Here is a 23,086-nt window from a genome sequence, read left to right as displayed (position 1 = left end):
CATTCATTGAATACAATCAAAGGAAATCTTAACTTCATCAAAGCCTGCAGACGAGATACGTTTATGACAAATCAAACAAAAATACCTGCTGAGGATATCTTTTGGTGAGTCTTGAAAATACTTATTGTTCTAGGGTGCTCTGCAGAGGAGATGCAGAGCAGAAAGCATGCTCCCCTGTTTTCAAGCCTTAATTAGCTGCTTCAGAGATCAATTCATTGTTATAAAACATGGCACATACTTAACTATAAGTGCAAAAAAATACAGGAACAACTAGATGAGTAGAAAGGCATATGGGCAGAAAAAGGACAGCAAAGACAAATGAAGATTTAATTAGGGAGATGAAATACCATTTACATCTGCTTATAGAGAGCTTTAAGAAAATCCCCTCAGAAGTAGCCACACAAATTTTTGTTGCATTATTAAATGTTGTTAACTGACCTATTTCCTTCTAACAGGTGGTAACTGCTGTGGACTCCATCCTACTTCCCAATTTACTCTGCCTCCCCCAGGAAAGTCAGGGCTACTTTTGCATCTCTATTAAATTTAAAGAGCTACAACAGAATTTTTAGGGGATTATCATTAAAGGACTTACTCGCAGACTAACCTCTTCTACAAAATTAATCACAAATCCACATGGAAAAAATTCTCAAGCCAAATTCTAGGTATTATAGGTGATGGTAAAAGTGATGCTACTCCAGAGTTGGAAAGCCAGGTAAGAGCAATAGCAGAATAAAACTGGGGGAAAATGAACAGAAAAAAAAATAGGATGTGAAAAACATTTTGTTTCTTTCTCAGAAACAAAATTATTCTTCTAGCAAGGCAATCAAGAAACATTTTATTTGCACGGTGGGGCATTTATATTTGCAGCCAAACCATCCCTGAAGCCAGCTTCGGAGGCAGTGCCCACTCTTGATTTATCAGGGTGACAGGGATCTCGGAGCCCACCAGAGTCACCCAGCTGTCTGCGGGTGTTTCCAGCAGATGGCAGCATGTCATTGCTAATCCTTCTCTATCAAACTATGCCTTGGTCATTCTAAATAGAAAAACCTATAACCTTTCCATGAAAAACCTAAGCTCTGATCCTGGTGCAATAGGTTTGTAGGAAATAAGTCTACCTAAATTGCTCCCTTGGAAGAAATTCAACATTCTCGGCTGTGCCAGACATCATTCTTGGTCTTAGAGAAAGCACAAGGTCAAGGATAAAGCAGGGGTTTGATCGATATATTTAGTTTTCAGGTCGGCTTTGTCATTTACTCTGTCACTTGGAGGAAGGCATCTAAATAGTTTACTTCAAAGAGGACTTGGAGAAGTTGAATTGGGCAGATGCTTTCATTTACTGGGTAGAAAGGCGTGATGCAGACTTACGGGGGATTTCAGTGCAGGCAGCATATACACAGACAGGCTGTCTGTCTGCTCTGGCCTCTGTACCCTGGGACCACTCCCTGCTTGATGGGATTATTCCTTCCCTATCGGATGCTGGTTCCTCTTCCTTCTCAGGCCCTGCATGTGTTGGTGTCCCCAATGGGTTGTTCTCCATCTACAGCATTTATTTTCTCTAAGGGTCTTCAACAACTCTATGCCGATGATTCCCTGTATGCATTCAATCCAGGCCCCACTTCGAAGCCTCTAGCTTACATATCTAGTTGCATATTAGACATTTTCACTTGGAAATCTCACAAGGGTCTTACACTCATATGTCCACTGATCTCTCCCTTCCATCAAACCTCATCCCTTCTCTGCCTGGAGGCTCATCTTGTTTGAGGGTATTGCTGCCCAGCTAGGTACCAACATCAGAAAGCAGATGGTCACAGCAATTCCACGCCTAGGTATCTACCCAGAGAACACAAAAACACTAATTCAAAAGGAAACCTGCATTCCTATGTTTCATCACCCCCAAAAGAAACCCATGATCTCATTTCTTCCCAAATCCCTAGCTCTAAGTCACCATATTGTACTTTCTATGTAACTTTGCCTATTTAGACAAGTCACATAAATGGAAACATACAATATAAGGTCTTCTATAACTTCTTTCATTTACTATAATGTTTTCAAGGTTCATCTATGTTGTATCATGTACCAGTACTTTTACAGGCTAAAAAATAGCCATTATATGAATTTACCACATTTTGTTTATCACTTGACAATTACTTGAGTTCTTTCCACCCTTTGGCCATTATGAATAATGCAGCTATGGACATTTATGTAGACATGTTCTCATTTCCTCTGTGGGTATATCTAGGAGGGGGATAGCTGGGTCTTATAGTAACTGCGTGTCTCACATTTTGAGGAACAGATGAACCATTTTCCAAAGCACCTGTACCATTTTACATTCCCACCAATGTCTGAGGTTCCCATTACTCCGCAAGCTTTCACATACCTGTTACTGTCTGTCTCTTGATTGCAGCAACCATAGTGGGTACGATGTAGTATCTCATTGTGGCTTTAACTCACATTTACCTAATAATAGACATTAAGCATCTTTTCATGTGTATTGGCCACCTATGTGTCTTCTTTTGGAGAATGCCTAGTCAGGCCTTTTGCCTAACTTTTACTAATAGATTTAATTTTTGTTAACAATAATTTCAGATTACAGGAAACTTGAGAAGACAGTGCAGAGATTTCCTATACAATTAGCACCCAGTTTCCTTATTATTGACTTGCACAATTAATATGGCATATTTATCATAACTTATGGACCAATATTGAAACATTAATAACTAAAGTCGTTTATTCACATTTTCTTGGTTTTCATCTAATGTCCGTCATCTTCATGTTTCAGGATCCCATCTGGGCTTCCTCATGAATAGGGAGGAGCTGTGTCTTCTTAGGTTACTCTTGGCTACAGTAGCTTCTCAGACTTTCCTTGTTTTTGATGATCTTGACAGTTTTGAAGAACATTATCAGGTATTTTGTAGGATCCTCCTGTATCAGAATCTGTCCAATTTTTTTTTTGGCCTGATTATGCAAGGGTTATAGGTTTGGGGGAAGAAGTCATAGAAGTAAAATGCCATTCCACCACCCTCAGATCAAGGGCACAGCCATGGAGAAGATCTATGCACCTAATGTTGACCATGACCATCTGACTCAAGTACTATTTGTCAGATTTCTTCACTATAAAGTGATTCCTCCCTGCTTTATCCTACATGTGCTCTTCAGAAGCAAGTCACTATGGCAACCTACACTTAAGTAGGGAGTTAAGCACCCTTCTATAGGGTGGAGTAGCGACATAATTTATTTGGAATTCTGCATAGGAGATTTGTCTTGTCTCCCTCACATATTAATGTATTCAATCATTTCTTTATATCAGTTTGGATTCATGGATATTTATTTCATACTTTGGGTTACAATCTACTATTATTTATTTTTTTGCTGAAAACATTCCAACTTTTTTGCTTAAAGCTCCTTCCATTAGCTCCTGTGCCTGGTTGTCATTTGCCAGCCCTGAATGCAGGGAATTGAGCAGTAAGAATCTGTTTCAAAATATGTCTGAAGCTTGTTCTTAAGCTAGGTAGGTTATTTAGGGAACAATATAAAACAAAGCATTTTGTCAAGACCACCAATGGCCACTTGTCTGTTCTGAGCTAACTTAACCCATGAGCAGCATTTGACAGAGATGAAGACACCTTCCTCTTAAAACACTTTCTTCACTTGACTTCTCTGTCTCAACCTCTTCTGGTTATCTTCTGCACTGACTACTCCTTTCCAAGTTCCTTTCTGACTCTTCAGAACTCCAGCATCATGGAGTTTTCAAAGCCCAATTTTTTGGACAGCTTCTTGTATTTCCTTTACTCATGCTCTCCTTGATATCTGACCTGTCACTCTGCCTCATGGCTTTGAATCCTCTCTGCAAGTTGTTAATTCCCAAACTCCTATTTCCAGCCCAGACCTCTTTTCTGAAGCCTAGATTTATCCAGCTGACTCTTCTTTATTTCTACTCAGCAGTCTTTTAAGCATCTCAAACCCAAAGTCTTCATTTCCTCCCTTCCCATGTGTCCCTTTGCCCTCTATCCCCCAACTATACCTGCCTTTCTGAAGGTCTGGGGGTTTTCAGTAAATGAAACCTCCATCCTTTCAATGACTCAGAACAAAACCCCTGGAGTTACTGGTTCACTTCCAATTCCTCAGCAAGCCTATCAGCTTGACTTCTGAGATATATTTTAATCTGACCATATCTCATCTTCTCCACTGCTGCTACCTTGGTTTGAATAACTATTATCTTTCGCCCAGATTATTGCAATAGTTCTAGAAAAGATTCTGCTTTTGCCCTTGACTGGCCTGCAAACGCCCCCTCACCCACATCATGCATTTTCAACATGGCAGCCAGAATGATTCTTTGACAAAGTAGGTCATATTATGGCACTCTTCTGTCCAAACCCTTGACCAGTTTTCTAGCTAACTCAGAGCAAAAGCCAATGTCATTAGAAGGGTCAAGATCTCAGTTTCTCCATAAAATACATAGAAGGAAATATAGGCGAAACACTATGGGATTTGCACATCAAAGACATCTTTACAGACACATCACCCAAAGCAGTGATAGTGAAGGCAAAGATCAACAGCTGGGACTACATCAAATTAAAGAGCTTCTGCACAGCAAAAGAGACAATAACAAAAACAAAGAGAAACCCCACCAACTGGGAGAACATTTTTGCACCCAACACTAATGATAAAGGACTGATCACAAAAATCTGCAAAGAGCTGATGAGACTCAGCAACAACAAAGAAAATAATCCAGTCAAAAAATGGGCAGAAGAGCTAAAAAGAAACTTCTCTGAAGAGGAAATGCAAATGGCCAACAGACATATGAAAAAATGTTCAACATCACTTGTAATCAGGGAAATGCAAATCAAAACTACCATGAGATACCATCTCACACCAGTGAGAATGGCACATATTAAAAAAACTAGCAACAACAAATGTTGGCGAGGGTGTGGAGAAAAAGGAACTCTTCTGCACTGTTGGTGGGAGTGCAAACTGGTCCAACCACTATGGAGAGCTGTGTGGAGATTTCTGGACCTACTAAACATAGAGCTTCCATATGATCCAGCAATTCCACTCCTAGGTATTTACCCAAAGGACACAGAAACATCAATTCCAAAGAGCACCTGCACCCTTATGTTTATAGCAGCACTGTTTACAATAGCTAAGCTTTGGAAACAACCCAAATGCCCAAAAATAGATGACTGGATCAAGAAGATGTGGTACATATACACCATGGAATATTACTCAGCATTCAAAAAAGATAAACACATGCAATTTGCAGCAACATGGATGGCGCTGGAAGGGATCATGCTCAGCGAAATAAGCCAAAAAGAAAAAGAAAAATACCGGATGGTCTCACTCATAGCAGGAATCTAGAAAACTTAAATAAGGGACCAGGAAAATGAATATAAGAAAGTGAAAATCAAAATCAACAAAAAACTATGAACCAGAGACACTTTTTGCGGGGTGGGGGGCGGGAGGGAAAGGATTGGGGTCAGAATGGGGCGTTTGCAGTTGTATGGGGGAATATAAAAATAAAATTTATTATTTAAAAAAAATAAAAATCTTGATAAATAAATGAATACATAGCAAAAAAAAAAAAATCTCAGTTTCTTAGATTAAGCCTCTTACTCTTCCCCCTGCTTGCATAGTCACCTCAGTTATCCTGGGTTTTTGACTGTTTGCAAATGTCACGCATGCTCTCTCTGGTTCTTTGCACTCAGAGACCCCTTCCAGATACGTTCTTCTCACACTAAGATAGCCATGTGGCTTGCTTCCTTCAGGTCTTTCCTCAAATGTTATCATCTTATTAAGGGCTTCTATGAACACTCAAAAATTATGGGTTACCTTCACCATGTCCTGGGTGCTCTATTCTCCCATGCTTTTGTTTTTTTTTTTTTTTTTGCCTTAGCACACATTATCTGCCATACTTTAGATTCTACTTATATCTTAGATTGTTTTGCCACACAATGTAAATTCCATGAGGGCAGGACCAAGGGGAAAGTGTACTCAATATTTGTTGAATGAATGAACAGAAAAGGGTGAGGAAGCTTTCTTATGTGTTAGAACTTCTCCCCTTACCACTTCCTGAATCTGAGCTTTCATTTCCTTATCTTTGTCAGATTTAATAATGACACAAGTCAAAACAAAAAACAAAAAACCAAAATGGGGAAAAAATCAAGGAGAGATGAAGTGTGGAAGGAGGAAAGCAGGAAATAGAGCCAACAGGAGAGATAAAGGAGACAGAAAAGGCCATTGTATTGGGAGAGTTTGATACGAAAGAGAAAATGATGAGACAGAGGGAAGAACTAAGAGGAAAATGCTGGGATATTCTTTTTGAACACTTTCTCTTGAACCATAAAGATGGCTAAATCCCCCTTGGGGACTGTAGTGCCCTGTCAGAGTCCTTCCCCAGTTATACACCACCTGGGTCGATGCTGTGACTCAGTGCTGGGGAAGCCATGATGGCTCAGTTAGGACGATCTCTGATCGAAGGAACTAAAAGCACACTCATAAGGCTCTTCTACCTTCTAGTTAATCTGCATTGTTTTTCCAGGGCAAAGTCCAGAATTAGTGGTGTCAAGAGTCAAAACCACAATAGAGATCACAAGGGACAGGGTCTCTCTGTAATTCTGGGGAAGCTACAGGCTAGCGTGATCCTCTGTTCACCAAGATTTATCCTACTGGAGACTAGTTAAAGTGTATATAAACAGGGACAGACAACTTATCTCTACCACAAGCAGAAGAATCAACATAAACAGAATCACTCCAGATCACTCATTTCGTAATGACATAAAGGGTGTGATATTTTTCACTGGCCAGGAAGGTGAGAGAAGCAAAAAATCTACAGGAGCCCTGCAACTTCTTATTAAATAAGTTTTCTGACACATGGCAACTGGTGATTAATTACTGTGTTGGAAGATAACATTCCTATAGAGATTTGCTGGAAATACAGATGCTGCCCATGCTTGATTAGACATTGCTTAAGGAATGCTGAGGCACACTGCTGCAGTCTATTATTTCTGGCTATTTTGGTATCTGTTATATTTATTTTACATAGCTTCAGATTCTGTAGAATGGATGGAGCCCATTTCACAAAACCTGTCCCTACCCAACAAAGAAAAACTAAGGTTATAAAGCATGTCTCTCTCTCTCTGTGTGTGTGTGTGTGTCTGTATGCATGTATATATATATATATATATATATATATATATATAAAAAGATGGCCATATGCATGTATGGGAATAAGAGAAAATAAGGGAGAAAGACACTACTAATAGTAGGGATATATTATTCCTTTTGGTAACACTTACTGCTCTACAAAGCACTACTAGGGAGATGGCCTGTTTCTTCTAAGAAGCCTATGAGGAAACTAACTCAAGTCAGATGGTTAAAAGTTTCAGGGCACTAGAAGAGAAACTTTTTTTTTAAGATTTATTTATTTATTTATACAAGCACTGGGTAAAGTCAGAAGCACGGGAGGGTGAGCGAATTCACCAGAGCCAGAGTGGGGAACAGAACAGGCAGACTGACGAAACACACTGCTGAGGGGAGCAGCTTCGCAGCCCAGTGCTCAACCGCTGCGCCACCAGTGGAGGTCCTAGAGAGAAACTTAACTTTGTCATTATCCAAACCTCTCATCAACACCAAAGCAGCCTTGATTTGATACTTATTCATTCATGCAATATGCATAAGGGGCATTTACTTGGCCAAGAGTATGGGGGAAACAAACAGAAAACGCGTGGGCCTCTGGTTACTACTGATCCAGTAGGATGTATTCTGAGCCAGGGTTGGGAGAACAGAGCCAGCCAAAGCCCTTTGCATGCGGGGCTATTTCCTCCTTTCATAACCATTTGATATGAAGAAAGTGACAAACAACAATAGCGATGCCTCTCTGAAGTGGTCACATTTCAGCTTACGCCCACTTTCTTGGACATCATTCACAGATCCAAATGTGAAAGGCATGAGCTGGCTGCCATTTAATTATTTCCTGAAGAAATGAGACGCTCTGTCGACACACAGCCCACTGATGCCAACTTCAAGACTGCCCAGTCAGCAGTCATTATTCAGATGCCAGTATTTTCAGTTAAGTGTTCAGGCCCCATGCTGTCTGCCAAAAAACTGTGTTAATTTACTTATTTCAGCTAAAAATATCATTTAAAAAGAGGATGATTGAATTTAGGAATTATCGTCCTCAGAGAATTAGTAATGCTTCTCTGTATCCCTCAGGCCTCCATGTTCTTAACTTCCCCTTGTCAATGTTATTAGGAATAGACTAATTCGATAATGAGATCATTCCCCATAAGAGCGACCAAATAAATGCAGCATTCAGTCACACCTGGTTTCCGTAATCTGAGCAAGGATGGCTTTCAACCAAATGTAGCCTAAAATATGGAATTTAATGAACACATATACACACAGAGGGGGGGAAAGAGGGAAGGAAGAGGAAGGAAAAGCAGAGGAACAGGGGAGCAGTGGAACAAATGGGCTGATAGGCTGGAGAAAGCTTAAAAATGAAGATAGATGGTCAGACAATTTCAAAACAAAGGCCCTCATAGATATGTCTTACTAATTGTCAAAGTAATAAAATATTTCATCATCCTTTTAAATATCTCAAGAATTGCTCCACATTTTCTTGAACTGCTCCAGGATTCAAATAATCAAACAAAAAGACACAGGCATATTAAGTGTTAGGCAGGAACATTCTAGATTAAAACCAATAGATTTCCTAGGAGTGTACGGAATAATTCACCAAGGCCCACACAGCAATAGAGCTTTGGGATACAGGACCATCATCTATCCTCTTCCAAACTGCTTTGCTTTCATCAAGGCACCAAGGTTGGATGATTTAATTGGGGGAGAGAAAGTGTTGAGAAAGCATGAAGAAAGCATAAAATTAACTCTCCAATTTGAAAAATCACATTACAAGGAAATGTTCAAAGTTGGGGAAAAAGTTGAGCAGCAAACCTAGAAAAGAGCAAGGAGCAATATTATTTAAAAGAAGAATCTTTAATTACATGAAGGAAGAGCATGGGCAGGACTGAAGTCAATTCCACCCTCTCCCTGCCCCAGCATCTCAGTAGAAGCAAGAGGAGGAGGTAGAGTTCAGTTGGGAGAGATGAGAGGTGAGGCAAGAGGTTCATGTGTAAACACACTCAATACATGCTCTTTATAGGGGAAGAAATGAAAACATCCAAATGTCTAAAAAATGATCGAATGATTAAATAATTACGCTTCATTTGTACCACGGAATATTTGCTCAGACATTAAGAGTGATATAGTCAAGGAATATTAATGGATATGGGGAAGACCATTCTTTCAAAAGAATATTTTTGACCTAAGAAATGAAATTAAGTGAAAATAAAATATCAACCTATTTCCAGTTTTGTATAGAGAGAAATTACATCCACACGTGTGAAAACTTACATATACACGCATCGCAGGCACAAACCAGGAGACAGTATTCCAAATATCATCGTTTCAGGATGAAGCTAATGAGTAATGTTTAGATTCTTTTTTTTTTTGTATTTTAAACTTATATATTTTATAGAATCAGCACATATTACTTTTATAATCAGGAAAAATGTTACTCAAGTTTGTATTAAGGACTAAGGCTAGACAACAAGACAAACTCCTTCCTTGAATTTTACCAAAGAATTTTATAGAGTTACTTCTGTATAACCTAAGAACATCTTTTTAAAAAAAATTCAGATCCTAAGAATCATTCTTACAAATGAGTTAATAGGCAATGAGCTCTTGGCTTTGGTACAAGGACTGAGTCCCAACTCCCCTCCTACCTTGCAAAATCCAGGTCAGCCTCTCGTGACATGGTGATGTTGGTCAAATTCTGCTGAAGAACAAAAATGTTCCTGCACATTTTCTTGATGCCAGACTCACTGATGCGCTTGAAGTACTGTGCACCATTAATGAGGATGCAGGAGATCAGGTGTCCCAGTCCTGAGGGGCCAGCAGGGGAAAAGAGAGGAAAAGAGAGAAGCTGGGTTAGCACCACCCTGCACACGTACTCAGGATTTCTGTCTCCTAATCCTCCATTGAAACAACCAATGGAAGCATCTCTCTGATGGCCACAGCAGCTGGTCTTACAATAATTTCAGTGTATTTATGCCTGGTCCATGCAGTTGCCAATGGGCAGATGTTTAGCTGGCAACAAAACTAGGTACATCCATAGCTCCAGCTAGTGCCAAGTACACCTGCAGCTACTCAGTCAGGGTTTAGTGATTATGCCAGGTTGTCATAAACTATTAAAGTACATAAGCACTCTTGTTTTTCTGTACAGATACTTCTGGGGTAGACACGAACACATGTAAATACAATGATTTGTTTGGTCTCCTTTTCCACAGAACAGCAAGTTCACTTAACTGTACTATAAATAGTTAGTTTGTATGAGATGGTTAAAAAGGCCAAAGATTAAAGGCAGCCTTTTTGTTTATTTGAAATTGCTATTTATTTACTTATTTGATGTACGTGCAAAACATGTTGTCCAACAATAAACAGGATTTTATTTTGTGGAATTGTTCTCACACTCTCTCTCACACACACATACACACACGCACACACACACACAGATGTAAGGTTTCTAACACACTGCAACACTGACAATAGAGTGCATGGTAAGGTAGCGATTGGAAGGACAGTAGTCAGAAGCTACCCGGGAAGGCAAGCAGACCATGTGTAAACTGTGGAATTCCTACAAAATATCTATGGACATTTCTGGGGTCTCAAAGGATCAACAGAGAGGTCTGCTCAGGATCTCCCATGTAATGAAGCTGAGCTAGGTGGGTTCTGCACCATCTGAGGAGCATGTAGGTTATTGTTTGTAAAAGTTAGCATTTCATTCTAAATATCTGGAATCGAGTTAACTTCTCTTCCTTCTCTATCCTCTCATTCTACAACATCTCCTCCAGAACACCGAAGCTATTCTAACTAGGTACAAGCCGGACTCTACTTTCATGATTTTTTTCCTCTAAAGTCATGGTCCCTTCCTGTTGACTATGCTTAGGGCACCCCTTCCAAATCAATGGCTCCCTCAGAGTTTTCCTTTAATTAAGAGGAGGACAGAAAAGGAGAGGAAGACATGTTCTCTCTTGCTTCAGCTACACTCACTCAACGTTGCTTCAAGACCAGAACTCACGTCTATGTGCTACTACATGTGATTTTACACTTAAAGCTAGACAGTCTATTCCCATGAAAAGTCTATGTCTAAATCTCTGGAGGTCAAGTGGTTTTTTTTAAAAGATTATTTATTTATTTTTTCTTTATTTACACAAGCACTGTGTACAGTCAGAAGCGCGGGAGGGTGAGAGAATTCACCAGAGCCAGAGCGGGGAGCAGAGCAGGCAGAAGGACTGAAGTACACTGCTGAGGGGAGCAGCGGGCGGCAGGAGAGGTCTGCGCGCCACGTGGGACCCTCCTCCGGTGGCCGGGGAGCAGCCGGGGATCGAACCAGCTCTCCAGAGGCCGCGGGCAGCTTCGCAACCCAGCGCTCAACCGCTGCGCCACCGGGGAGGCCCCCTGGAGGTCAAGTTTTGATGTGACTCTCCTGAGCCCATACAGCAGAGTTTTGTTCTTTTTTTTTTTTTCTTATTTTTACATCATTGTTCATTTTTAAACAATATTTGCCCCCCCCCACCCCGTCAGGAGAGTTTTGTTCTTCTATGGTAAAATGCAATTTGCTCAGGAGCAGGCACTGAAGGGGGTGGATACAGAGCACAGCAAATAATAGCACATATTTTAAATAAACACATGTGTAGAATATGTATAATAAATTACAGTAATGAAGCCAATTAAAAATCGTTCTCCTTAAGATGATCAACGCTAAGCATTGTCTGTGTTACTCCTTCCTGCCCCCACACAAGGAAGACTGAGCACACAGCCACTTCCCCGGCACTCACCTGGGGAACTCAACATTATGCCAGTTTGAATTTAGAAAATTATATCACAGAGGGGGGAAAAAAACTAACTTTTTATACAGGAAGTTTCAATTTTATAATTTGTTAGTTAAAATCTATTTTATGTCAGAGAAATGCACCTGCATTTCCAGAAAATGCTGGGGCTCAGCAGGATTAGCTAAGACATGTCTGGGCAAAATAATGAGGAAAATTCTGGGAACTGTGCATGTGGTTACATATGATTTGGAAGAGTCACAGTCAAGAGCGAGGAGGAAACTGCAAAGGAAGGGACATGTGGGCATTGCAGCTCCCCCCTGTGATTACTGCCCCCCATTCAAGAGCCACAGCTCTCACACCTTTTGGTTACAGTCTTGTAGAGGTATTTCTCTTCAGAGCACATCTCCATCTTTTTGACATAATTTAATGGGAAAATAGAATGGTGGGGGTGGGGGGGTTTCTCTAACCTTGCTGGAACATATTGCTTTATAATGCAAACAATGGCCTTGCAGTGATACTCTTTCCTATATTCAGATTGTCACCATCCTCTGGACAATGTCTCTACTCAATTGTCTAAATCATACTCGTTAAATTCCGTGACACACCATGGATACTTTCGGCACCCAGGGCTATAGACAAACGAGCCAAAACAGGAGCAAGGGCAATACACTTGGAGACCTCACAGGGGCCCTGTGGGAGGAATTCTGCATGAAAAGTTATGTGTCTGATGCGGGATTTTTCAAATGTTGAAGCCAAATGTCTTTTGATGATCTCATGATATTTATATACCCTTCCTTGCCTGAAGGCATCTGTGGATGTGGTCTTTCCAAAATCCTGCTAATCAGAGTTTTCTGTTCTTTTCAGACAGACAATAATGCATTCCCTGAGAGAGAACTTCCCCTTCCACTGTTCATTTTAGCCAATGAGGGATCTTTCAGAGTTCTGTCTTTCTGGTTCCTGTGTCTCCTTTTATGAGCTCCTCTTGAGTTAATTTGTGGCCTGCTCCACACATTTACCAACTCTCATGAGTGGTCTGTCAGGGAGGCAGCCGGGCTGCCATCTGCCTTATCTGGGATTAAATCTCCTTATCAACCAGGAGCAGATGGCAGCCATAATGTGGTCTACCTAGCCATACTCAGAGAGACCAGGTGTTGCAGCTTTAATTCAAAAAGGAAAAAAGAGAAACCCCAATAATCTTTCTCTACAAGTTTTGAACCTCAATAATACCAGAGAATCAGGAAAACCATCACCCATCCTTCCTCCCAGACTCCCAGAACAGGGACCGCCCAGGTCAGGCCATGTCTGACCTTCAAATATATACTGGAACTTGTGCTGCTGAAGACTGGCACTCATGGCCTCCTCGATGGCGCTGATGTCTTTGTTGAGCTTAACCACCAGAGGGTCATAATCCATGCTTTCCACATTAGCGACAATGGCATAGTTCCCCTCCTTTGCAAGAGGGATGAGATAATGGAAACAGTGAACCCTGAAAAAAAAAGGGAGAACAGTTATGAATACATCTTTCTGAGGAAAACACTAATCTTCTTGGGGCAGAGCACCCAAACAGCCGAAATGGGTAACACTGCAGATTTTTATGTGTCCCTCCCACCTTTCACCAGAAAGTCATCTTAATTATTTTGTGGAACAACAGAACGATCCCAGCAAGTCAGCTTCTGTGATTTTTGCTTTTTTAATCTCTATGTTGGGAGTGAGGAATAGCTGAGTTTTAAAATTCTTTTCAATGACCAGACTGTTTGGTTACTGTGAAAAGGATTATCTCTTTCTACAGATACTGTTATAGTTAAAATGAGATGCAGAAGCCATAGATCTTAAATATACAGGCTTTGGAATAAGACTACTTTAGTTTCCACTCCCATTTACCAGCTGTGTGGCTTTAGGCAAGTTACTTTCTGTCTATGCTTCAGTTTCTGGGTCTGTGAAATAGGGATGATGACAGCATCTAACTTGTAGGGTGCTCTGAGGAGCTACAACATAGAAAGAGCATAGTACAGGGCCTGGCACTGTTACTAGGCTTGTTATTGTTAATCTCTTATTTAAGTAGAACACTTAGTGAACAACTATGCATTTGCTGGCAATTGTGCTATGCCCAAAGAATGTAGAGCATAGTTTGTGCCCTTAAAGACTCCACCGAAAAGACCAAAATGACCAACAGGGGGCAGTGTCTCACTCAGAAGCGCGTGTGTCCTGGGTGCCAGGGAACTTAGCCATGAGGTATCAGGAAAGGTTGAAGAGATGAGTCTTGAGTCACTTAGGACACATCTGAGTGAGTTTGTGAAAGGAGTATATTCCTATTTGAAATGGCCTGACTCAGTTTGCTTATACACAATTATTACTTTAGGTTTGTTTTTTTTTTTTTTTTTTTTTTTTTGTAGATACAGGGAACCCCAAACTGAGATGGTAAAGATTAGCTAATCTGGGCCTCCCTGGTGGCACAGGCGGTTGAGCGCCACACTGTGAAGTGAAGCTGTCCGCAGCCTCTGCAGCGTGGGTTCGATCCCGGCTGGCGAGAATCCCACATGGCGCAGCAGACCTCTCCTGTCGCGCCCGCTGCTCCCCTCAGCAGTGTGTTTCGGTCCCTCTGCCTGTTCTGCCCCTCTCTCTGTCTCTGGTGAATACTGTTACCTCCCGCGCATCTGGCCTGTACCCCAACTGTTGTATAAATAAAATAAATCTTTAAAAAAATTAGCTAATCTATATCCTTTGTATTAAACTGTAAAGAAAGCAAGTTTTAGTTCAAACTAAATAAATACGATTTTGGTTTTTGTTTTCCTTCTGAATTCTGGCATGTTGTTGTTAACCTTAATACAACTTTGGCATTAAGGTTTTCTGCAAACACTGCTGATCACACAGCAGGAGAGCTGATTTTCAGAAACTGCACACTCAGGATCCCAACAGTGACAGGCAGCTGCCCTCCTGATGATGAGAGGAATCAGCTGACAAAGGTGACGTTCTTGTCATCTTAGACTCAAATGGCAACTTAATTTTCTTCTTCCAAAGTTCAAATAGGAAAAAAACACCCAACAATTCTTAATGGTCTCACTGTGTCTTTCAACTCTAGGGAGTGTCATTTGCCTCATGCTTCCATCTACAGAAAGGGGCTGCTTGGGGGTTAAATGTGACCTACGGTGACACAGGTAAAATGTCAAATGCTTTTTGGATTGAGCCTTTCAGCATGGAACCTACTGGATTTGAGAAGCCTTTTGGGTTTGGACATTAACAACATTAAAGAAAATATGAGCTAGGAATATAAAAATATCTTGGGGATATAAGACGAATTTTTTGGCACTCGAAGTTGCCTTTGACTGACTTCTTGCTATTTGTCATTAGTGACTTTGTTGTTCTACCTGTGCTCTCTTATCACGGGGGCTTTCTGGGTCACAGGCCCCAAGACAGTGCCTAAGCAGCCATTTCTCCACTGCACCAGTTCCTGGATGGCAGGGGCTAAGCTAGAATTCTCTTTTATGGCAGGTTGGGAAAAAAACAAACATTAGCTGGTAATGATGACCAGGATGACGCTGGCCAGACTCTGTCCCCCCAGGATACATGCAGTGGACCACTGAGTAAACCAAAACGAAAATGCATACATTGTGCAAAAATGAAAAATGATGTAAGAATTATATAAAATAAAATATATTTAAAAAAAAGAATCTCAAACCAGTTCATGTTCTTTAAAGAACTTAAGATTTTGTTGGGTGAAAAACAGTCCTTATTTTATCTGAGTTTGACTTCAAATGAGCCAGGACTCAAGAATCATGGGCAGCTGGTAGGCAGCAGGACTAGTGCAGGTTTGGAGGCATAAAAATGAACAAAGCTCACTGAGAACTTCCAGAAGTTCTCCACAATCCCCCACTGTGGGCACCCAAACAGTCTCCACTATCCTAACTTTATTACACTGCAATATAATGACGTGCTTGATATTTGTCTTATTCATCTTGTCCCATCAACTATACAAATAAAATCCCTTGCTAATGTAATAGTGAGAGAACAGTGTGTCTCGATGGGCACTAACTGAGCCCCGTGTGACGGGCTATGCTGGCCTGTGTAAACCGTACTTTAAAAGGAATAAATAAATACACTATGCAGCAGACTCATAAGAAAGCAACCGGAATGCTGAAACCATGTTATATGAAGTGAGGAAATTTAATTTAGAAAACATAAGCATGCTTAGTGTTCTCAGGAAAAGACAAGGAAGTATAATTCAGTCATTTTTGTGACTCCATCTCTTTTTTTACTTACTAGGTCACTCATTTATTACAAAGGATATTAAAGGATATGAATCAACAGCAGATGGGAGAGGTGCTTAGGGGAAGGTGTGAGGGGAAGGTGTGGAGCCACCGTGCCCACTTCAGGGGTGTCCTTTTCCCTCAAATCTTCATATGCATCAACCCTGGAAGCTCCTGCTACTCCATCTTACCGCAAACTTCCTCTGTTTTGAAGCTCATGTTGAAGGAGATATAGCAGTGGGTGTTACAGTACAAATGGTTTCTTAGAAAGGCAATAAATGACTGAAACATGCTCAGCATTATTAAGAACAGTGTCACCAAGATGTAAGAATCTAAAATGTGCAGATCAGGGGTTAAGGATCTCAGAGATCGTCCTCCAACGTGTGGAACACATTCTACCTGGAATTAGCTGCACTCCTGGCAGGTAATTCTGGATGTAGAACACATCGTGCACCCACACAATCAATTGCATGAGTTCCAGGAGTGGTGGTAGTAATTAATTTGATGTTCCCTTGTTTTTCTGTGCAGCCCAGGTAACAGGTTTCAGAATGTTACCGAGTGGGTTGTTTTTTGTCTTTTTTTTCTGTCCATTGCCAATTGTCTATTCATAGAAAACACCTGATTTATTTCACTGCCGATTTGTAAATAAATAGAAAACAAATCTAAAAATTATCCTGAAACCAATCAGGGAACATAGAGCAAGAGTCTTTATTTCTGGGAGCTGAATGTAAGAAATAAGATCAGAAATAACGCTGCGTACACAGATTCCAAATCTGCAATGTGACTTCTCTTCCTCCACTTGTGGTGCTCCAGGCAATACAGAAGGAACTGCCTGGGCAAGGTGAAGAATGAGGACAGCGAGTGGCACACAAAAGGAGTGACAACAATCCACTGTTATCCAGGCTTTGCCCAGGCACACCTGAGAGAGATGCAAGCTCACCGTGGAGTGCACACATAGGAAACAAAATTCTGTTTACATTTTTGAAAGTTAAACCCAGTTAACAGTACAACTGAATAGAACATGCTCATTCAGATTTCATAAAGTCCCTTAGTAACGCAGAAGAAAAAATATGTGTACTCTTTGCTTTCTGAGCCCGAGGTTTCCAAAGTGTACACCTGCCTGTCTATTTGATGCTGCTTCCCAGATGCCCCACGGTCATCTCATATGGAACAGCTCCAACATGGAACTGATGTCCAACCCTTGCCAAGCTTTCTGCTCCCTTGCTCTTTCTCACCTTGGTTAACAGTACCAGCACCAACATCGCTGTCCTGGCCCAAGCCAGAGGTTTTCCTTGGGTCCTTTCTTTCTCTCACTGCTACCAGGCCCTGGGCCCAATCCATCAAGTACTGCCTTCAGACTAGGCGTTAAATCCAACATCCTCCCTCTTTGACCTGTCACTCTGGTGCTCATAACTGACGGTCCCAATGGTTCATTCTGCTTCATATTTCTCCCTGCATATCCCTTTTCCATATAATAGCCAGAGCCATCTTTTGTGAATGAATGAAGAAATGAATGATGGTCTCTCCAAAAACCCTCCTATGGCTTCTCAGCACACTCAGAACAAAAATCTGAACTATTCAGAGTCTATAGACTCTCTCCTGTGTCAGGATCCTGATCCTGATTGGCCCTCTCCTTTTCCCATCCCTCCGTCTAGCTCCACCCTACTCCTCCCTCACGGGGCTGGAATCACACAGGATGCCTCTGTTTCTCAGAACTGCTGAAGTGGACATGGTCTCAGGACTTTATGGGTACGGCCCCCCTTGTCTGAGGTTTCTTTCCTCACTCTCTGCACCATCTACACTGCCAGCACCAGCAAACATGTGCTAGTGACTGCTTGACATGTGACTAGTCCAAATTCTGTAGTGCTAGGAAAGTATGCAGTAGATATCAAGGCTTTGCATAAAAAAATCCAACATTTATCATTTATCATTTCTTGTTCAGTACATGTTGAGATAATATTTGGGATATACCGAGTTAGACAGAATGTGTTATTATAATTTAAGTATTTCTCTACTTTTTCAACAGAGACGAGAGAATTTAAATGATTTACATCATCTGCATTTGCAGCTTACCTTCTATTCCTATTAGACAGCACTGCTTGATTTCATTAGTTGATTTTATCTTCTGAGTTGCTCCTATTGGAAATGATCTTTTTTGTCTACTCAACAGCTGCTTCCCCCCATTAGGATGTAGTTCCATGAGTACAAGGACCTAGGGGCCTTTTCATCCCTCTATCCCAATTCTTAGAACACAGGCCCAAAGCAGACACTCAGTAAACATGAAGGAATGAGCAACTGAAGGCTTCTAGTCTTTTCCTTCTACCATTTCCATTGGTGTGACAGCAGAGACTACCAGAGCTAATCTGAATTTTCTACACTGCAGGGGAAGGAAGAGCCCAAGAACATGACATCTTTGAAATTATTTCCTTGAATTAGTATTTAACTTAATCTTGTCAACTGGGTTTTAAGTTCTCGAAAGAAAGGATCACATGGCCCTTCTTGGTTAGTACTTTAGTGAAAATATCACCAACAGTAAAATCACCATAATCCCAAAGCTACCATTTTGAACACTTTATATGTGGCAGGCATTGCACTGATCATTCATTACTTCATTTATAAAATCTGTTAGGAATTAGTTTCATTTTTCAAATGAGAAAACTAAGTGTTAGAAAAGTCAATTATCTGACTTCAGATTAGCTAGCCAGCTTGTGCAGACATTCAGATCAAGTCATTCTGATGGGGTAGGCCATGCAAACTCTGGGTCCTCATATTCACAATACAGGAGGTGATTGAAAACCTTCATAGTGATGAAAGCTAAAAATCATTTTTCGTGTACAAAAGGGGCAACATCAATAATCAGAACTAAAAGTTACATTAGGACTCCCCAGAAATAAGCCAATGATTTAGGCAGCACAGTGCACTGAAACCAGAAAGTCTTGGGCTGGGCTGTGTCCTACCTGACTTCCAGATGTAGGACCAGCAAGCAGCAGTCAGCCATTTCCTGGAAAGATCTGGCAAGTTCGCTCAGAGTCTGCATGATCTGCTCTGACACCTGGGGGAGATCCACGCTCGTGTGGCTATCTTGAGCAGGAGACAGCACTGAAAGAGGGGTGAGCACATAACACCAATCATTTCATCGGACACTTACAGATTTTTTGGAAATAACATTATTTGGTTGCTCTTTGTGTTGTTTTTACCAATTTGGCTAATTCTAGTGTTGGCAGCATTAGATATCCAGGATATGACAGACCATTTAAACACTTGGTTACACATAGAAGCTGAGCTGATTGTCTTCAGTTCATTCATAGGATGATTGGCACAGAATCTCTGAGCTGGAAGTGAGTATCATAGTTGTCTGGCCTCACCTCTTTGTCTACGTTTGTGTCCTTCCCGCATCTTCAAGTGGCTGTGCAGCTTCTGGTTACATATCCACACAAATGTTTGTGAAAACTCAACACTTTTTAATGCAGCCTATCTTGTTTCTGAGAGATCTGACTATCTCACAACAAGACGTATGTTTTCACTAACTTTCATTCACTGACTCTGGTTCTACTAACTTGGCAAACATTCTCATATGTGTCCACATTTCAAATACTGAAGATATCTCTTTGGACTTCCACAAAGTCTTCCTTTTTTCAACATAATGTCCCCCATTTTCCAACTATTAAATATTTGGATTAATTTTCTAATCACCAACAAAAGCATTTCAGCTGTTCTATATCTCCTCTGAAATGTGGGATGGAGGATCAAACATCATATATACTCCATAGTGGTTTGACCTGTCAGGAGAGAAAGTTCAACTCTCTTGTTCTAGATGCCACATTTCTTGCATGTAGGCCTAAAAGTCTTCGGCTGGGGAATAGTGGTGAGCTGCTTTCTACTTTAACTCATTGAGAGAATACGGTCAACTAAAAGTCTGAAAAGGTGTTATTGGAAACTTTGAAAAAGTTACCTTCTATATCTCTCCCCAATGATTGATAAAATAGTTAATAGCACTTGAACATTTTCTTCAGGAAAATACAAAACAGCAAAAATGTGAATGAGAATCATTTATATCTAGACTTTGGTTGTATTTCCAGTTCTCCACAGTTTTTCAAAGATCACAAAGAATTTTCCAATTCTCCTTCAAAGTTCTCGTACCTATAATCTCAAGGACTGGCTTTGAGTTCTGTCTCCACTACTTACTTTTTATGTAATTAAGAGCTAATTACTCAAATTTGTCTGCCTCAGTTCTTCATCTGCAAATATACAATAGTACCTAGATCATGGGTTTGTTGGGAGCACTGAATGGATTAATATAGGTTAAAATGTATGGAACAACAGTACATAAGGCCCACTCATTAATATAAAGAATAATTGTAAGTCATTATTCTTCTTCATCATGTGATTTGTCCAAGTTAAGGGTCTTAGGCTTAATAATAGCAACCAGATACTTAAAAAATAATTCCATCCATCTTGAAGTTCAATATCCATTTATCAGTATTTTTGCTTTCCACCTGAAAATTCTCCTTATCAGAGGGTTCAGTTTTTGCACTGCCTGGGCTCCCTGGACTAAGGGCATGTGGGGTTTGGGGGGGCACCACTGGCTAACTCAGGAGGTGCCCACCTTACAGGGTAGGGTGCAGCAGTGTCAACCACTTTCTGTGCTGCCTGCTGTCCTAGACTTTGCCACGTCTAGGAAGAGAAAGTTCAGACTCACAAGGTCAAGCTCTTCTCTATGGAATCAGACTTTAACACATTAAAAGATCAGACACACACATTTTTGTTCAAGGGAACTGGTGTGTAAGGTGGAAGGGAATGTAGCCACATAGATTTAAAGCTATTTCCAGCCTTGGCATCATCCCAGATGGTCACGAACTCCATCTCCAGGAGACAGGATGGTAACATGCATGCCCTCTCTAGTGTAACAGTGTTCTCCTATCGTTTGGTCTCAAGGTGAGATCACTGCTTTGTTTTCAAATGTCTTCATTTGGCAACGTGGACAACTGAAACTGTAAGTAACACTGTTCTAATATTTCCAATCAATTTTGGACTTCTGAATCCCTGGATTCCCCTGTTGTGTGAGACTCACTGGCATGGAGAGCTATTTATTTATTTATCAAGGAAAAGGGCAGAAATCAGAACTGAAGAAATGGGACCCTGAACTGAGGTCTACAGCGCATCTCTCCAAATTTATTAAAGATATTCTGGACAAATTCCACCAAGAAAAAAAAAATACCCTTTCTTACTATAAAGAAACATAATCTCTATGAATATCAGTTGACCATTGTCAAACTGTGTAAATGAAAAAAAAATTCCAAAAGACTAAGTTAACAGCAAGATAAACAGTCCAGGTAAAAATTGCAATGAGGGAAGCAAAAGAAGCTTGGGGGAGCAGCAAGCTGCACATTTTGCTGGACTGTAATCTACAGCAAACACGTAACATTTTAGTAAAGCAACATGAAAATTATGCCCAGAACACTACTGAAAAGCTGGCTTATGAATTCCTGAGGGCTCACTGAAATTGACAAAAAATTTTTTTAAGAAGGAGCATGCTGAGCGAGAAATGCTGAGTGTGGCAAAGACAACACAAAATAATTAACTAATTCTTAACTGTCAAATAGAAACCTACCAAGAAAGCAATGCTGTCAGAGTCTGCTTGGAGATTAGAGTCAAGAAAAGAAGTTACTGGACACACATGTGCACATACTCTTCTAGAGGACACTTGATTACACATCTATCTCAGGGACAGCTCTTCACATCAGCAGAGCCTCGTTATGTCGGATTTAAATATTAGCAAAGGTCTCCCTGGTGGCCTACAGGTTAAGTCTCAGCACTATCACCACTATGGCCTGAGTTCGTTTCCTGGCCAGGGAGCACTGCCCCTACACTGCTGCTCCCCTTAGCCGTATATTTCAGTAAAATCTGCCTCTTCTGCTCCCCACTCTGTCACTGGTGAATTCTCTCAACCCCCACACCTCTGGACTACATCCAGTTCTTTTACACCCTCCCCCATAAATTAGCACTTCATCATTTTATTAAAATAAGACTGTTGAGCTGTTTTTCTAATATACTGAGGACAGGTCACATCAGATTATTTATAACATTCATGTTCTCTTATAATCACTGCATGCAAGCAAGCGACTTTTGAGACACCTAACTACTTGTGGTAAAGTAACTGTGGCTTTCTGTATTAAATGAATTGGTCTATATGAGGAAGCTGAACCTTGGTCTCCAGGGTAGACGCTACAATTAGGTGAATCTACAGATATTTCTACTTCTTGCTCTACTTTACGCTAGACTCTGGAAAGGGAAACACTTGGGGGCTCAGTCTCATTTATACATCAAGGTGACCGGTATCTTGTCACCTGGTCAATGACCCCCTAAATAGAGTCTTATATGGCAACTTGATAAAACCGTGAGTTCATCCCAGGATTTTTGAGCCCCTACTTTGAACCCATCTTTTGACAGGAAAACGAAAGCACAGATTTTTGGCACTAAAATTTCCTGAATTTTAATCTCAAAATAGCCTTGAACTGCAAACCACAGTTACACTTCCACCTTTGTCCACCCCTTACTAGGGCTTGGCTTTTGCCTTTCCCTTTCTCTGCAACTTTTCCCAAATTCTCTCTCAAGTGCCTCAGATTCATAGTAAAACTTCCAAAGAATTCTCGGTATTTGCTATAGTCTGGCTTTTATTAACACTTCCATGTACCATCTGATGTCTGCCTTTACCTCTTTATTAATTATTTTGATACTCACCATCAGTGATAGGCTAATGGCCAAATCCAATGGGCACTTTTCAGCCCAAATTTCAGAGAGGTCCTCTGCTACAATCAAAATGACTGGCCATTTCCTCCTAGAAATTATCTTCTTTTGGCTTACTAGGCACCATATTCCTCTGGATGTCCTTTAACTTTCTGATATTTTTACTTTCCATCACTGGGTCCTCTTCCTTTAGTCCACCTATAATATATG

General features: G+C 40.7%; 1 protein-coding gene across 1 annotated transcript in view; it reads right to left on the bottom strand.

The window, feature by feature from the left end:
• The window catches only part of EXOC4 (exocyst complex component 4), a 668,442-nt gene that overhangs the window by 47,556 nt on the left and 597,800 nt on the right, over window positions 1-23,086 (bottom strand). Inside the window, exons 15-17 of the mRNA XM_037513395.2 lie at window positions 19,087-19,228; window positions 13,193-13,371; window positions 9,777-9,936 (exon numbers count right to left, since the gene is read on the bottom strand). Coding sequence (XP_037369292.2) covers window positions 9,777-9,936; window positions 13,193-13,371; window positions 19,087-19,228 — 481 coding nt within the window. The remainder of the gene's footprint in view (window positions 1-9,776; window positions 9,937-13,192; window positions 13,372-19,086; window positions 19,229-23,086) is intronic.

This window comes from Talpa occidentalis, unplaced genomic scaffold (genome assembly GCF_014898055.3).
Source record: "Talpa occidentalis isolate TD23 unplaced genomic scaffold, MPIMG_talOcc4v2.1, whole genome shotgun sequence".
Classification (NCBI taxonomy): Eukaryota; Metazoa; Chordata; class Mammalia; order Eulipotyphla; family Talpidae; genus Talpa; species Talpa occidentalis.
The sequence above is the reverse complement of the archived record's forward strand: the minus strand, read 5'-3'. Positions and strand labels throughout refer to the sequence as shown.